Source organism: Oncorhynchus kisutch, linkage group LG14 (genome assembly GCF_002021735.2).
Source record: "Oncorhynchus kisutch isolate 150728-3 linkage group LG14, Okis_V2, whole genome shotgun sequence".
Classification (NCBI taxonomy): domain Eukaryota; kingdom Metazoa; phylum Chordata; class Actinopteri; order Salmoniformes; family Salmonidae; genus Oncorhynchus; species Oncorhynchus kisutch.
Genome location: NC_034187.2, coordinates 64,508,779 through 64,526,617, shown reverse-complemented (window position 1 = coordinate 64,526,617; position 17,839 = coordinate 64,508,779). Strand labels below are relative to the sequence as shown.

Sequence of the window (17,839 nt, the reverse complement as noted above, 5' to 3'; positions counted from 1 at the left end):
AGAGAGAGAGAAGGAAGGAAAGGAAGAGACAGGTGGAGAGAGAGACCAAGGGAAAGAAGAGACGATGGAGAGAGAAAGAGAGAGACAAGGAAGGAAAGTAGACAGATGGAGAGAGAGAGAGACAAGGAAAGGAAGAGCAGGTGGAGAGAGAGAGAGACAAGGAAAGGAAGAGACAGTAGAGAGAGAGAGAGAGAGAGAGAGAGACAAGGAAAAGAAGAGACAGATGGAGAGAGAGAGAGAGAGAGAGAGAGAGAGAAGGATAGGAAGAGACAGATGGAGAGAGAGAGAGACAAGGAAAAGAAGAGACAGATGGAGAGAGAAAGAGAGAGAGAGACAAGGAAAGGAAGAGACCGATGGAGAGAGAAAGAGAGAGAGTGAGAGGGAAAGAGAGGGAGAAGGAAAGGAAGAGACAGATGGAGAGAGAGAGTTCACCAACCCAAACCAACCCCATAGAGCCTCAGGACAGCACTCAGAAAATCTGGCTCCACCAAATCATCACAAAACAATAACAAAAATATATCACCTATTGGAAAGACACCACAAAAAAATCTAAGTAAACTTCCATGCTATTTGGCTCTAAACAGACAGTACATGGTGGCAGACTATCTGACCACTGTGACTGATAGAAAATTGAGGAAAACATTGACTCGGTACAGACTCAGTGAGCACAGTCTGGCTATAGAGACTGGTCTGCACAGACAAACCTGGCTGCCCAGAGAGGACAGGCTGTGCTTACTCTGCTCCAGGGGAGAGGTAGAGACAGAGCTGCATTTCCTACTACACTGTGACAAATACTCAGACCAAAGAGAATATTTCTTTCCCAAAATTATAATTCAATACAAAGAATTTGAAACTATAAAAGATGAAGAAAAAAATCCAATATTTTTTGGGTGAAAATTTTGAGACAAGGAAAGGAAGAGACAGATGGAGAGAGAGAGAGAGAGAGAGAGAGAGAGAGAGAGAAGGAAGGAAGGAAGGAAAGGAAGAGACAGATGGAGAGAGAGAAGGAAAGGAAGAGACGGAGAGAGAGAGAGAGAGAGAGAGAGAGAGAGAGAGAGAAGGAAAGGAAGAGACAGATGGAGAGAGAGAGAGACAAGGAAAGGAAGAGACAGATGGAGAGAGAGAGAGAGAGAGAGAGAAGGAAAGGAAGAGAGATGGAGAGAGAGAGAGAGAGAGAGAGACAAGGAAAGGAAGAGACGGAGAGAGAGAGATAGAGACAAGGAAAGGAAGAGACGGAGAGAGAGAGAGATAGAGTCAAGGAAAGGAAGAGACAGATGGTGAGAAAGAGAGAGAGAGAGACAAGGAAAGGAAGAGACAGATGGAGAGAAAGACAGAGAGAAAGAAGAGAAAAGGTGGCAGATAGATAGAGACAGACAGAGTGAGAGGCCCCACATCCTGAGGCAATCACTAAGCTAAACTCTCTCAGGCTCGACCCCCAACCAACGCACCTGCATAGAGTATTTTCTCAATAATAACCCTGAACATAGCCACTCGCGTAACGCATATTCTCTGGTCCCCCCATAAGGTCGGAGTCCAGGCCCCTACGACCAGTAGGTCCAGGTTGCGGGCCCGACTATTTTCTATACTGAGTACTGCTAACCCAGAGTCTTTCCTGAGACATTGTACATTATATGTCCATTGCGCTGCACACAATTTAAATGTAGTCTTGAATGATGGTTGCCAAGATACAGTATACCAGAGAAAAGGGACTGTTGATATTGCAACCACATAACTAAAACGCTGGTTAACCAGTATGAAAGAAATCATGTCCTCAAGAACTGTTGTCTGCTAAAGATAACAATCTGTTTGCATCTGCCAATTGATTGACTGTCCAGTATCCAGAAGATCTGTCCCCAGAGCTTCCTATACAGTTAGCCTCTTTCCATATCGTGTTGAGTCCGGCAATTAAAGAGAATGAGAGGCTCAAGGACGTTACAGAACTGCTGAAGAACGCTCTGAAGGTGCCATCAAGCTGTTTCCGCCATCCCTGTAACTGTTGTTTCTGCAGACAGATTGTTTTCTAAACCATAACTCTGAAATAACTACCTACGAAGCATTAGACTCTCAGTCTGATATGAGCTTTAGAACACCTGAGTAAACTCCATTTATTCATAGCCTTGACCACGGAATTTGTTCACTGATATTCCCTCATACTTTCAATCAGCTGTGCTTCCCTTTGTAGTCTGTGATAATTTGCAAGCCCTGCCACAGATGATGCAATCTCTATTGTACTCCACACTGCCCTTTCCCACCTGGACAAAAGGAACACTTATGTGAGAATGCTATTCATTGACTACAGCTCAGCGTTCAACACCATAGTGCCCTCAAAGCTCATCACTAAGTTAAGGATCCTTGGACTAAACACCTCCCTCTGCAACTGGATCCTGGACTTCCTGACGGGCCGCCCCCAGGTGGTGAGGGTAGGTAGCAACACATCTGCCACGCTGATCCTCAACACTGGAGCTCCCCAGGGGTGCGTGCTCAGTCCCCTCCTGTACTTCCTGTTCACCCACGACTGCATGGCCAGGCACGACTCCAACACCATCATTAAGTTTGCAGACGACACAACAGTGATAGGCCTGATCACCGACAACGACGAGACAGCCTATAGGGAGGAGGTCAGAGACCTGGCCGGGTGGTACCAGAATAACAACCTATCCCTCAATGTAACCAAGACTAAGGAGATGATTGTGGACTACAAGAAAAGGAGGATCGAGCACGTCCCCATTCTCATCGACGGGGCTGTAGTGGAGCAGGTTGAGAGCTTCAAGTTCCTTGGTGTTGTCGTGGAAGGATCAGAATTTGTTGGTAACATTTGTAAGATGTTTAATATTCATCAAATGTGTGTAAGTTACTTCTCATCAGAATGGTATTTTTCTGTAATACTGTGGCGAGGTTGCAGTTATCTGTTCTATGTCAAAACTAAGTTGCATGGGCCGCTGAGAGGGGAGAGGTCAAAGTGTCATCATGTGTAAACATATCTTTCACTCCCTACCTTTTTCCCAGTGGAGAAAGGAGGGTGGCAGTATCTGGAATCATTCTATGCTCCCTCTAATGTTGTTTCTATCTTAACCTATAGCCTCATTCTCCTCTCCGCGAGTTTGTCCAGGAGGTTGTATTTTGAGTTGGTTGTATCTAAATGACAATTTGATACATGCCTGTTGATATGGAGGATTTGGTTTATGGTTCTGGGGTTTGGGAAAGGAGACAAAGCTGAATGATGAATTATGTCTATGCTGTCTGACTATGTGTGTCTTTGCTATTAAAGGAACTCAGTTGCATTGTAAGGGGGCTCTCAGAGAATTCACTGAGAGACACTGAATTTATCTGAGAGTCACAGGATTGTGATAGAGCTCATATAATTAAAGATGGACTTTTATAACTAACTCTGACGTGTGTGTGGTTTGCTCTCATGATTTGGTAAATAGAGGAAATTTCCACGACAGTGTCCACATCAACAACAAACTAGAATGGTCCAAACACACCAAGACAGTCGTGAAGAGGGCACCACAAAGCCTATTCCCCCTCAGGAAACTAAAAAGATTTGGCATGGGTCCCGAGATCCTCAAAAGGTTCTACAGCTGCAAACTCGAGAGCATGGTTGCATCACTGCCTGGTACGGCAATTGCTTGGCCTTTGACCGCAAGGCACTACAGAGGGTAGTGCGTACGGCCCAGTACATCACTGGGGCTAAGTTGCCTGCCATCCAGTACCTCAACACCAGGCGGTGTCAGAGGAAGGCCCTAAAAATTGTCAAAGACCCCAGCCACCCTAGTCATAGACTGTTCTCTCTACTAACGCACGGCAAGCGGTACCCAAGTCCCAAGTCTAGGACAAAAAGGCTTCTCAACAGTTTTTACCCCCAAGCCATAAGACTCCTGAACAGGTAATCAAATGGCTACCCGGACTATTTGCATTGCATTTCCCCCCCCCAACCCCTCTTTTACGTCGCTGCTACTATCTGTTTATCATATATGCAGTCACTTTAACTATACATTCATGTACATACTACCTCAATTGGGCCGACCAATCAGTGATCCCGCACATTGGCTTACCGGGCTATCTGCATTGTGTCCCGCCACCCACCACCCGCCAACCCCTCTTTTATGCTACTGCTACTCTCTGTTCATCATATATGCATAGTCACCTTAACCATATCTACATGTACATACTACCTCAATCAGCCTGACTAACCGGTGTCTGTATGTAGCCTCGCTACTGTATATAGCCTATCTTTATACAGTTGTTTTATTTCTTTACTTACCTATTGTTCAGCTAATACCTTTTTTGCACGTTTGGTTAGAGCCTGTAAGTAAGCATTTCACTGTAAGGGGTACACCTGTTGTATTCGGCGCACGTGACAAATAAACTTTGAATTGATTTTTTTTTAAATCAGTCCCATTCCTGAAGCCCAAGAAACAAACACTTAGCATCCTAGCACATATGGACATTAAAAAGGTTGATGAAGGACTTTTTGGAGGGTTACTGTCAAAATTATTTATAGACATCAATGACAGGCGTATGGGCTTCCAGAGCTGGTGGACCTCCCAGCTTTACGGGGGCTGCACCAGCTTTTCCCTCAGTCAGTTGTTATTTTCTTCTATTCAAATCGTTGTTTTGTTGCTCAACATGCTCCTAGTCCAAAGTTATTTCAAAACCGTCTAGCTCTCAAAATATCTTCTCCAAGGCAAACCATATATCTTTTTAGAGCAGGGCTGCCCAACCCTCTTCCTGGAGATCTACCGTCCTGTGGGTTTTCAGTCCAACCCTCTTCCTGGGATGTACCGTCTTGTAGGTTTTCAGTCCAACCCTCTTCCTGGAGATGTACCGTCCTGTGGGTTTTCAGTCCAACCCTCTTCCTGGAGATGTACCGTCCTGTGGGTTTTCAGTCCAACCCTCTTCCTGGAAATCTACCGTCCTGTGGGTTGTCAGTCCAACCCTCTTCCTGGAGATCTACCGTCCTGTGGGTTGTCAGTCCAACCCTAATTTAACACACCTGATTCTACTAATTAGCTGCTCAACAAGACCATAGCTAGCTGAATCAGATACGCTAAATTAGGGTTGGACTGAAACCCCACAGGACAGTAGATCTCCACGAAGAGGGTTGGACAGCCCTATTTTAGAGTATTCCAGTTATCATGATTTAAAAAATAGAACGGAACACATGGGAAACATCCTTAAATACGTGCTAAAAATAAAGATGTACTTGTCTATTTGTGTTTCAGAGGCGCCATTGATGCACCTGTAACTGTTTGTCTCTAAAATAGCCGGTATTTCAAGCCCTGAAAGCCTAACCCAAGGCCCAAATCAAAAATACAAATAAACAGAATCCGTCAACATGGGCTCCTGAGCAACCACCAGTCTAGCATACATACCAGTGTGTGTGTGTGTGTGTGTGTGTGTGTGTGTGTGTGTGTGTGTGTGTGTCTGTGTGTGTGTGTGTGTGTGTGTGTGTGTGTGTGTATATGTGTATACCTTGGGTGGTTTGAAGGGGTAGTCTGGTGTGAAGGCGATATCTAGGAAGAAGACTCCTCCCTCGTATACAGAGCCTGGTGGTCCCAGGATGGTGGATCTCCACTCGTAGATGTTGTCTCCTTTTGGACCCGCACTGCAATAGCACAGTAGAAAAAATAAAGAAATTCAGTGTACAGAATGTATTTAGAAAGCAGGAAATTACATTTTAATCGTGTTACTCAGCCGTGTGTCACGCCCTGACCTTAGAGATCCTTTTTATGTCTCTATTTTTGTTTGGAGTTGGAGTGGGCATTCTATGTTTTTGTGTTCTATGTTTTCTATTTCTGTGTGTTTGGCTGTGTGTGGTTCTCAATCAGAGGCAGCTGTCTATCGTTGTGTCTGATTGAGAACCATACTTAGGTAGCTTTTTCCCACATGGTTTTGCAGGTAGTTGTTTTCTGTTTTGTGTCTTTCTGCACCAGACAGAACTCTTTTGGTTTTTTGTTCATTCTCTTTGTAATTTTGGTTAATCAGTGTTCAGTTCCAATAATAAAGATGAACACGTACCACGCTGCACCTTGGTCCTCACATTCTTCCACCAACAGCTGTTACAGAACTACCCACCACCAACGGACCAAGCAGAGTGGTAAAAGAGTGGTAAAAAGGAGGAATGGACATGGGAGGACATCCTGGACGGCAAGGGATCCTACACATGGGATCACCCACATGAGCATTTGCTGGGTGGAAGCTGGCATCCAGCCAGAATGGGTGGGGCCAGCTCTGCGCTCGAGACCGCCAGTGCGCCTCCAAGGCCCAGTGTATCCAGTGCCTCGGCCAAGGAAGAGGCCTCCTGGATGTCTCACCAGCCTGGGGAGTCCTGTGCCTGCTCCCAGAGCCAGGTCTCGGGTGTCTCCACAGCCCGGTGGGTCCTGTGCCTCCCTCCAGCCCGGTGAGTCCTGTGCCTCCCTCCAGCCCAGAGCTGCCAGAGTCTCCCTCCAGCCCGGAGCTGCCAGAGTCTCCTTCCTGTCCGGGGCCCGCGGCGAGGGTCCCCAGTCCGGGGTCGGCGGCGAGGGTCCCCGGCTCCAGAGGCACCACCTAAGTGGGCCAAGCCTAAGGTGGAGCGGGGTCCACGTCCCACACCAGAGCCGCCACCGCAGATAGATGCCCACCCAGACCCTCCCCTACAGGGTTAGGTTTTGTGGCTGTCACGCCCTGACCTTAGATCCTTTTTATGTCTCTATTTTGGTTTGGTCAGGGCGTGCGTTGGGGTGGGCATTCTATGTTTTCTATTTCTGTGTGTTTGGCCGGGTGTGGTTCTCAGAGGCAGCTGTCTATTGTTGTCTCTGATTGAGAACCATACTTAGATAGCTTTTTCCCACATGGTTTTGTGGGTAGTTGTTTTGTGTCTTTCTGCACCAGACAGAACTGTTTATTTTCGTTCATCCTCTTTGTAATTTTGGTTAATCAGTGTTCAGTTCCAATAATGAAGATGAACACGTACCACGCTGCACCTTGGTCCTCACCTTCTTCCACCAACAGCCGTTACACCGTTTATGTGTTGTGAAGGATAGAGGTAGGTAGAAGCCAGAAGGGGGTCTCTCTTATCAACCATCCAATCTGCTATTAAATCTATTCTGTATACCTCCATATTCATTACCAGATATTTGCCAAGGTAAATAAGAGATTGCATCTGGAAGCAGTTATCTACAAGATCAATTTCAATTCACAGATAACTGAATTGAAGTAGATAATAAACAATAGAAATGAACAGTAAACATTACACTCACAGAAGTTCCAAAAGAATAAAGACTTTTATGCCATGTCTATATACAGTCTCTCTCTCTTGCCGCACACAGTGGCAGATTGCCCTCCCTGTAGTACATGACAACTACACTGTAGACGAGAGCAGCTGGCTGCTGCTGAGCTTAATTGTTCCATTGCCTCCTACTACACACAGTGGAGAAAACAGATCATCTAATCCTATTTTCCCAATGGAATCAGGCCAGACACACCTCTGTCTTATACCACTCTTACTTTCATCACTTAGAGAAGAGGGGGAATGGGAGCGAGCGAGGCAGAGACAAGTAGAGAGAGAAGGGTTAAAGGAGAGAGAGCGGCTGGAAGAGAGACAGAGAGAAAGAGAGAGACGGGGAGAGAGAGAGGGGGGCAAAGCAGTAGAAAGCGAGAAAGAGATCGAGAGGGGAGGGGAGACATTAATGCAACACCAGTGAGAGTATCACTAAAGCCATTCATGTGAAATGGTAGCCTGCAGTAAAGAGGTAGGCCTCTGTATTTTCTGTCTAGCTCAGTTTGGACAGTGAGGAATTGTGGGAAACAAGCTTAGAAAGGAGAATTCTCTCTTTTGCCAGAGATGACACATTGTGGTCCATGTACTGTAAATAGTCTGAGGCGGGGAGGAGGGAATGAGAGAGAGGGCAGGGGGGGGGGAGAGGGGGAGGGGAGAATGAGAGAGAAAGAGGCAGAGTAGAGAATGAGAGGGAGAGGGGAAGAATGAGGGAGAAAGAGGCAGAGGAGAGAATGAACGGGAGAGAGAGGGGAGAATGAGTGTGAGGAAGAGAGAGAGGCGGAGGGGAGAATGAGAGGGAGAGAGAGGGGAGAATGAGTGTGAGCGAGAGAGAGAGAGGCAGAGGGGAGAATGAGAGTGAGCGAGAGTGGCGGAGGGGAGAATGACAGGGAGAGAGAGGGGAGAATGAGTGTGAGCGAGAGAGAGAGGCGGAGGGGAGAATGAGAGTGAGCGAGAGAGGCGGAGGGGAGAATGACAGGGAGAGATAGGGGGAGGAGAATGAGAGAGGTGTGCCTCCAGGAGACAGACAGTTTGTCTGTAGTAAATAGTTCTGGACCTCGTCACGCTCTAGCCTGTTGTTGCCCAACATGACTGAATGATTAAGGAGAGATCTATGTTTGTGGGTCAAATCAACCCATCACTGTCGGTGATGTTTTACATGGCACTCTCTACTAGTCCTCTTATGGTTGGCCAAAATAGTTATTTTCTCCCCTCTCTTCCCACAGTAAGTCTATATATAGGCTACAGACCGCATCTGGATATGTTTAGAGCACCACCAGCGACACACATTTCTAACCCGGCTTGTGGAACTACTGGTTTCCCTATCCAGTAGCATAACAAACTACTGTACTGCATCAATGTGTTTAATCACCGGTCCTCACTCTGCCACTGTGGTAGGTAGTAAAAGCCTAACCACACATAAAAGCATAAAAGCATAATTGTGGAGAAACAGGCCTCAGTGACATCAGAGACGGTTGATGATGTAATATTAGTGTCATAAAGACACAGTCTTTTCCCTCTCTGTTCATCAACTCCCTCTACCAAGGCTTCCTCATCCCTCACTCCTCCCTACCTTCTCCCCCTGCCCCTCTCTCCCCCACACCCACACCATCACACAGTCTCCCCCTAACCATAACCGCCCCCCCCCCCCCCCCCCCCAAGATTCTTCCTCCCTCACCCATCCTCCCTCATCTCCCACGGCTTTTCCTGAAAACTATTTTTACTCAGGCGGCAGCTGGGCATCACATGCAAAGAAACAGGAACTATCACAGACGTCTCAAGAGTTTGGAAACTTACACTGGTAGCAGTGTGGATAGAAGAGATGTCCCAGACTGACACTAGTAGCAGTGTGGCTAGAGGAGATGTCCCAGACTGACACTAGTAGCAGTGTGGCTAGAGGAGATGTCCCAGACTGACACTAGTAGCAGTGTGGCTAGAGGAGATGTCCCAGACTGACACTGGTAGCAGTGTGGATAGAGGAGATGTCCCAGACTGACACTAGTAGCAGTGTGGCTAGAGGAGATGTCCCAGACTGACAATGATAGCAGTGTGGATAGAGGAGATGTCCCAGGCTGACAATGATAGCAGTGTAGATAGAGGAGATGTCCCAGACTGACACTGGTAGTAATGTGGATAGAGGAGATGTCCCAGTCTGACACTGGTAGCAGTGTGGATAGAGGAGATGCCCCAGTCTGACACTGGTAGCAGTGTGGATAGAGGAGATGTCCCAGTCTCACACTGGTAGCAGTGTGGATAGAAGAGATGTCCCAGTCTGACACTGGTAGCAGTGTGGATAGAACAGATGTCCCAGTCTGACACTGGTAGCAGTGTGGATAGAGGAGATGTCCCAGTCTGACACTGGTAGCAGTGTGGATAGAAGAGATGTCCCAGTCTGACACTGGTAGTAGTGTGGATAGAGGAGATGTCCCAGTCTGACACTGGTAGCAGTGTGGATAGAGGAGATGTCCCAGTCTCACACTGGTAGCAGTGTGGATAGAGGAGATGTCCCAGTCTGACACTGGTAGCAGTGTGGATAGAGGAGATGTCCCAGTCTCACACTGGTAGCAGTGTGGATAGAGGAGATGTCCCAGTCTGACACTAGTAGCAGTGTGGATAGAGGAGATGTCCCAGTCTCACACTGGTAGGAGTGTGGATAGAGGAAATTTCCCAGTCAGTCAGGGGGAGGTATTATATGACAGAGGATATCCCTGACACCACTACCTCTCCTGTTGAACAGATACACACGCACGCACAAACACCCTTATACACGAAATACACACACACACGAAACACACACACACACACACAGAGAAGCATTTAATTGGGCTGCAATTTCTGAGGCTGGTAACGCTAATGAATTGTCCTCTTCCTGTTTGGCCCTGTCCGGGGGTGTCCTCGGATGGGGCCACAGTGTCTCCTGACCCCTCCTGTCTCAGCCTCCAGTATTTATGCTGCAGTAGTTTATGTGTCGGGGGGCTAGGGTCAGTTTGTTATATCTGGAGTACTTCTCCTGTCTTATTCGGTGTCCTGTGTAAATCTAAGTGTGCGTTCTCTAATTCTCTCCTTCTCTCTTTCTTTCTCTCTCTCGGAGGACCTGAGCCCTAGGACCATGCCCCAGGACTACCTGACATGATGACTCCTTGCTGTCCCCAGTCCACCTGGCCGTGCTGCTGCTCCAGTTTCAACTTCCATCTGACCGTGCTGCTGCTCCAGTTTCAACTGTTCTGCCTTATTATTATACGACCATGCTGGTCATTTATGAACATTTGAACATCTTGGCCATGTTCTGTTATAATCTCCACCCGGCACAGCCAGAAGAGGACTGGCCACCCCACATAGCCTGGTTCCTCTCTAGGTTTCTTCCTAGGTTTTGGCCTTTCTAGGGAGTTTTTCCTAGCCACCGTGCTTCTACACCTGCATTGCTTGCTGTTTGGGCTTTTAGGGTAGGTTTCAGTACAGCACTTTGAGATATCAGCTGATGTACGAAGGGCTATATAAATAAATTTGATTTGATTTGATTTGAATTTATCCTCTGCTTTTCGTCAATCCAGATGCCCAGATATTTATAAGCGGGTGTAACGTGTGCGCTGGGAGTTGGGAAGCAAGTTCAGGGATTGAATACATTTAATGAATGAACGAAACATGATACAAAAAAAGAAACACGATCAAAGCACAGACAAACTGAAACACAAACAACACCTGGGGAAGGAACCAACGGGAATGACATAAATAGGGCAGGTAGTCAAGGAGGTGATGGAGTTGAAGAGGGTTAAACCAAGGCCGCATACCTTTTAACAGGTTAATAAATTATGTTATGATAAACTGTAAGGTCTCCTCTCCTAAGAGACCTCTGTGTGTGTATTAACATCTGTTTTGAGTGTTGTGCCCTTCAGACATTATCAGATTCATACATACTCATCCTGTCTGGGCCCCACCTGGCTATCTGAGGTTCTGTTAATACGACTGGTTTTCTGAGAACACAAGGCTGCTGCAGGCCTGATGAAAACAGCCACCTGTCAGAAGATGCTTAGACTCGTTCACCTTGTTATGACCCTATACTTGTGATGAAAGGTCAAGTTTCGGTCAAACCCACTTCTGAGCTTTTAATTGCTGACAAGATGGTTGCTGATGTCAGGGAGAGGTTAGATTTATTAAAATGCTGTTGCCAGGGAAACTCACGCAAGGAGGACTGGGAGAGGCTATATGAGTTACAGGATGTCTTAGACATTTTGCAGAACCTGGGGAGAGCTATCATATACTGTACTCTGTACCAACTTCTGCCTACAATTGTATTACAAAAGGATCATTTTAATACTTAAACAAAGAGTCTGTGTTTCCTTTCCATTACTAATGTATGTTTGATAATTATATAGACCTGATCATTTGTTGGAGAAATTGACCAACGGAGTCCAGGTGAGTGTCATGAGGCGCTGATGTGCGTGACAATGGTGATAAGTGTGCGCAATAATCAGCAGCCTGGTGACCTAGAGGCTGGAGAGGGGGCACACGTGACAGCTGGGATACGATCAATGAGGGCACCATCCGATGTACAGTACTAGTCAAAGGTTTAGACACACCTACTTATTCCAGGATTTTTCTTTATTTTTTACTATTTTCTACATTGTAGAATAATATTAAAGACATCAAAACTATGAAATAGCACATATGGAATCATGTAGTAACCAAAAAAGTGTTAAACAAATCAAAAGATATTTTAGATTTTAGATTCTTTAATGTAGGCTCCCTTTGCCTTGATGACAGCTTTGAACACTCTTGGCATTCTCTCAACCAGCTTTACCTGGAATGTTTTTCCAACAGTTGTGAAGGAGTTCCCACATATGCTGAGCACTTGTTGGGTGCTTTTCCTTCACTCTGCAGTCCAACTCATCCCAAACCATCTCAATTGGGTTGAGGTCGGGTGATTGTGGAGGCCAGGTCATCTGATGCAGCACTCCATCACTCTCCTTCTTGGTCAAATAGCCCTTACACAGCTTGGAGGTGTGTTGGGTCATTATCCTGTTGAAAAACAAATGATAGTCCCACTATGCGCAAACCAGATGGGATGGCGTATCGCTGCAGAATGCTGTGGTAGCCATGCTGGTTAAGTGTGCCTTGAATTCTAAATAAATCACTGACAGTGTCACCAGCAAAGCACCCCCACAACATCACCGGTCCAATGTCCATTGCTCATGCTCACCGGTCCAATGCCCAAACAAGTATTTTCTTCTTATTGGTATCCTTTAGTAGTGGTTTCTTTGCAGCCATTCGACCACGAAGGCCTGATTCACTCAGTCTCTTCTGAACAGTTGATGTTGAGATGTGTCTGTTACTGGAACTCTGTGAAGCATTTATATGGGCTCCAGTCTGAGGTGCAGTCAACTCTAATGAACTTATCCTCTGCAGCAAAGGTAACTTTGGGTCTTTCTTTCCTGTGGCGGTCCTCATGAGAGCCAGTTTCATCATAGTGCTTGATTGGTTTTGCGACTGCACTTGAAGAAACGTTAAAAGTTCTTGAAATTTTCCGCATTGTCTGACCTTCATGTCTTAAAGTAATGATGGACTGTCGTTTCTCTTCGCTTGTTTGAGCTGTTCTTGCCATAATATGAACTTGGTAATTTCCCCTTTCATGGAGTGACTCATTATATAAGTGAAGTGTTGTATGTTTTCAGGCCCAAGGGTACTGCATGGATGTCAACAAATCACTAGGGAATAACAACTCTCTAAGGAGCATATCCTGAGTGCTTACCCTGCATAACTCCATTACTAGAGATCGAGGGAGAGAGAGAGAAAAGATGATGGACGGACGGACGGACGGACGGACAGGCAGACAGACAGACAGGCAGGCAGACAGGCAGGCAGGCAGGCAGACAGACAATGGGAGTACAGTAGTATTACCATGTACTTATACTCCACCATGTAAAGCTAATCCCTCCCATTCCAGATTATGGGCTAACTGGATTATACCTGCCTGTGGATAGATGATACTGCACCAGCTAGCTACTGCGGCACAGAGACACATTGCCAAATCCATCCATACACGTCAGTGACCACTCTCCTCTCCTCTGCCCCTCCACACACACTCTCATCTCCTCTTCTCTCACCTTGTTTCACTAACACATTGATTCATGGATATTAACCTTAATGTTAACCGTGACCTGATCAGTTGTGATTCAACCACAATCATCCCTGTGGTCGCCATATGACCTTTGACCTGGTTTATCCTATTAAATGTCAATTCAGATTGGAATTCCATTACTCAGATTCCATGTTTCTACACTGATCTCTGTGATGTCAATCATCATCAAAGAGAGAACCACCAATGTGATTATTATTGACTGGTCAACGTGAATTGATTACATCGTCTTTTATTGTGCTAATAAATGCCTTGACAATGCTTCAGTTACAGCAGGTCTAGGGGGCTCCTGAAGACTATAAGTAACCAGTCACCAGCGCACACACGAACACACACACACACACAGGATCGTTATAGTGAACAATCAGCAACACAGTCATTGAGTCTCATTGAGGTCTTGTGGAATACTCCACTGTTAAAGGCTCAGAAAGAGGGGAAAATACCCAAATCCCTCAGACAGAAAAGCTCTTTTCAGTGTTTTGTTCCTTCCAGCTAAAAGGCCTGTGTCTGGTTGGTACTGGTCTTTGTGTGTCCTCGTTTGGCCAGCTAAATGCTCACAATGCACACTTTCATCAGGAGCAACATACAGGCTGGGAGGAGGGAGAAAGAAAGATCTGATGCCCTCTGACCTTTCAATGAGCGGTAAACCAATTGTGTTCCCATTGTCTTCAGCCCCATCGCCTAGCAACCCATCCCTGGAGTATGTGTGTGACTGTGTGTGTTCCATGACTGGAATAAATACTGAATTGCTAATAGTCACGCATCAATGGTTTGTAACTTGGTTCATAACTTCCACTTACATGACATCCATCAATTGAATTATTATGAACAGATCATGTGGAAATCAAGTGACAACTTTATTAGGTACATATTGCCTACAGTATCAGCCAGACAGCAAGCAATGCATTAGGCCTACATGCCACTCACTCTTACTCAACTTACCCCCATATAAAGAGAATATTACAATATCAGCCAGACAGCAAGTGATGCATTAGGCCTACATGCCACTCACTCTTACTCAACTTACCCCCATATAAAGAGAATATTAGCAACTTCAATCACCAGAAGGGGATGAAATCAACTATTTTGGTTTGTGAATTATTTGGTATGACAAGATCTAGACATTTAAAGGTAATTTCCCATTGAGCCGACATATACAGGGTTTACAATGAATGTGGTCTTTGCGAACATGGGAACATTGCATTTTGCCCGCTATGTACGTTTTAAAGACAATCGGGTTGAATCTAGCCCCTAATCAGGATTTCAGCTTTCAGCTCACAGTGCAGTCACAAGCTTCATAACCATCAACCTTCCTATTCTCCCCCTGCTTCTTCCCTGAATGACATGGAAAGAAAGTCAGTCTATTTCTCTCCACTTCTGTCTCTGTCGTCTGTGTTATGTTTACAAACATGCAGCAACAACTCCCTAGCTACAGTAACCTATTACCACTCTCCGAATACTTCACTGCCCTGTAAATAAATGGACAAGACACAACGGTCTCAGTCCAGTCCAGGTTAATACCCTGCTTTCCAAGCTTCCCCAGTGATCACTTGAGTGATGATAACCTCTCATGTTGCCATTACTGCACCTTACAGGTCATTCATTAACATGACTTGTGTAGGTGTTGAAACACTAACAGTGAGCCATAAAACAGAGTGCAGAGAGAGGAGAGGACAGCGGGAGTCAGAGGAAGACGGAGAGAGAGAGAGAGAGAAGAAAAAGAGGCGAGCAGGGGATTATGTCAACACACACAAGTGCGCACGCAAGTATGCACACACACGCACTCACGCAGTCTGAGAGGAAGAGAGATCAATTGGAGCAGAACTGTGTGTCTGACCTCCAATTTAACTATATAGCGTGAGGATCAGTTATAGGCTGAGAGGGGCAGACAGGGTGGACCAGGGTCACTAGGGTTTAGAGCTGAGAGGACCGTGGAGACAGACACATTGGTCTGAGGAGTACATCAAATCAAACAGCCTGTGAAAGTAGAGTACAGTATTATAAACTATTTCTGTTGGATCCACAACTACCATTGTTTTGTGAGGAGACTGACAGGAGACTCAATAGCAATCCATATATTTTCCAATTTCCCACACACACTTCCAAAAACAGCCATTGTAAAAACTACATAGAAGTGTTCCTTGGCAGCATCACATCAGTGAGAGCAAAGCCAGCCTTGTGAGCCCATGGCCAGAGTCATGATTCCTGCTAACTTCTGCTCCTGTTTTTGTCCCAAATCAGACCAGTCCTGGTGGTATCTGTCATGGCTTTTATCTTAACGTCTTTTCATCTTCTTCAAAAACTGAGAGCGAAAGATTGAATCTTCTTTGAGGGAGAGACTAGATCCTTATCTCACAGAGAGATAAAGAGGAGGGTAGCAGTCAGTCAGCAACAATACATCAAGTAACTCTGCAGTTTACACCAGTGGGGGCTGGTGGGAGGAGCTTTAGGAGGACGGTATCAAACACATCCAACATATGTTAACCAGGTTTGACTCGGTTCCATTTATTCCATTTCAGCAATTACAATGAGCCCGTCCTCCTATAGCTCCTCCCACCATCCTCCACTGGTTTACACCTTCTGTGTACTTAGAAGAAACCTTTCCTCACCTCTAAAAACTGCTATCCCTTGCAGTCCAGTCAGCAGGCAAAGCACTTTGGGGCGAGGGAGGTAACATTAAATTAAGGGAAGCAGTGAAATCTCTGTCTTAAATTTTATGCTACAAGCAATGAATGGCTTTAACTGCAACACTCAAGGAGTGATACAGCCAGGCAAGACAAAATAAATAGGAGTGCATGAAACAAAGCAATAATGTGCAAGAACTGGCCCCTCTGGTTGTTCACAGATCCCAAGGAGAAGGACTGGGAGAAAGGGTGGTTTTTTATCTCTTATCTCCACACTGCACACACAGCAATGTGTGTGTGTGTGTGTGTGTGTGTGTGTGTGTGTGTGTGTGTGTGTGTGTGTGTGTGTGTGTGTGTGTGTGTGTGTGTGTGTGTGTGTGTGTGTGTGTGTGTGTGTGTGTGTGTGTGTGTGTGTGTGTGTGTGTATGTGTGTGTGTGTGTGTGTGTGAGGGGCGAGAGATGGCAGCATAAGACCTGCCGACTCAGTGGTTGTGAGAATTTCCAGAGGAGCTTGTTACCTCTCACTAATTAGTCAACAAGGACTTAGCTTCTGATTACTGTCCCTTTCTAGCCAAATAAATAAACAAATACATAATAAACACGTAAAAAAAAGGTGGCTTAGCTTTTGATTAGGTTTCCCTAGTGACTGAAAAATAGGGTAGGTTTTGAGATGCGCACACAAAAAGTAGACTCCAATATCTTCCTTTAACAAAGACAGTTCATGTATTTTTTGTTGCTGCAGCAGGATATATCATTTTCACATAGATGTTTTGGACAAAGCCGCCTTCTGTGTGTGCATGAATCAGTTTCCACAGGCAAAACTGTGCAACTGTAAAAAATAAATGTTTTTAAAGGACCTTTGGGCTTGAGGATATCCTCTTGGTCTAATGGCTTGGCTTACGAGAAGTCTGTGGCAAGAATCCCACCAGTTACACACTTGTTATGGTATAAATAAACCATCTCTCTCTTGCCTATAGTGATCATGGCTGTATTGATTACACTGCACTGAGAGCATTGATTTCACAACAGTGCTATTGAGATACCTGCCTGCAAATGACACACAGTCTCTGTCCTGTGACGCCTGACCATCCGCTCTTCGACACCCTTTCTTTCTCAAAACTGTACCAGATTGAGTTTGAAGACCTTCTCTCACTCTCATCTAGATTGAGTTGTCCTGTATTCCCAAACCCTCTTGCCATTCCACTTATTTGAGCTATTGCAGGGCTTGATGATTAGTTGACAAGTTGAATTAGGTATGCTGGCACTGAAATAGATTAAATATGTGAAATGGCTGCTGGTCCCTGAGGAGACGGGGTTGGGAGACCCTGAACACAGAGATTCCCCACGTTTCCTCTGTTCTCCTGTTCTCCCTCTCAGTGGCAGCTGTGAAAGGGCAGGAGGAGAGCCCCCTGAAATGAAAATCAAAGCCCTGGCAGGAATCTGATATCCTGTCTTTGTGAGGGGAGCAAGGCCATGGGCATGTGTGTGTCTATGCTGGACTCCGTGCCAGAATTGTAATAGAATTCCACCCTTGCCAGTGTTTGCATTGGAAGCCATTTGTCCGGGTGACAACATTTCACTGTTTACAGTTAATACACACGAGCAGCAGATACAACCTGAGCCTCTCAGTGACCGGAGGACCCAGGCCACAAACATTTGACAATATATGTGCTTGTACATGCTTATAATGCATAATGCTTCAAAACAATTTACACCTGTCAGCTTTAAGTAGTGTTACCACTTTTATTAACAAAGCCTCGGAGCGGAGGAGACGGAGAGGTGGAAAGAAGGAGAGGAGGAAAGAAGGAAAGGAGGAAAGAAGGA

At 45.8% G+C, this 17,839-nt stretch overlaps 1 protein-coding gene across 2 annotated transcripts in view; it reads right to left on the bottom strand.

Annotated features, from left to right (window-relative positions):
- LOC109903493 (ubiquitin-conjugating enzyme E2 E2-like) overlaps positions 1–17,839 on the bottom strand; it is a 42,930-nt gene that overhangs the window by 6,492 nt on the left and 18,599 nt on the right. For both annotated transcript variants that reach the window (XM_031788746.1, XM_031788745.1), the window contains exon 4: positions 5,476–5,608. In XM_031788746.1, the coding sequence (XP_031644606.1) occupies positions 5,476–5,608 (133 nt within the window). The remainder of the gene's footprint in view (positions 1–5,475; positions 5,609–17,839) is intronic.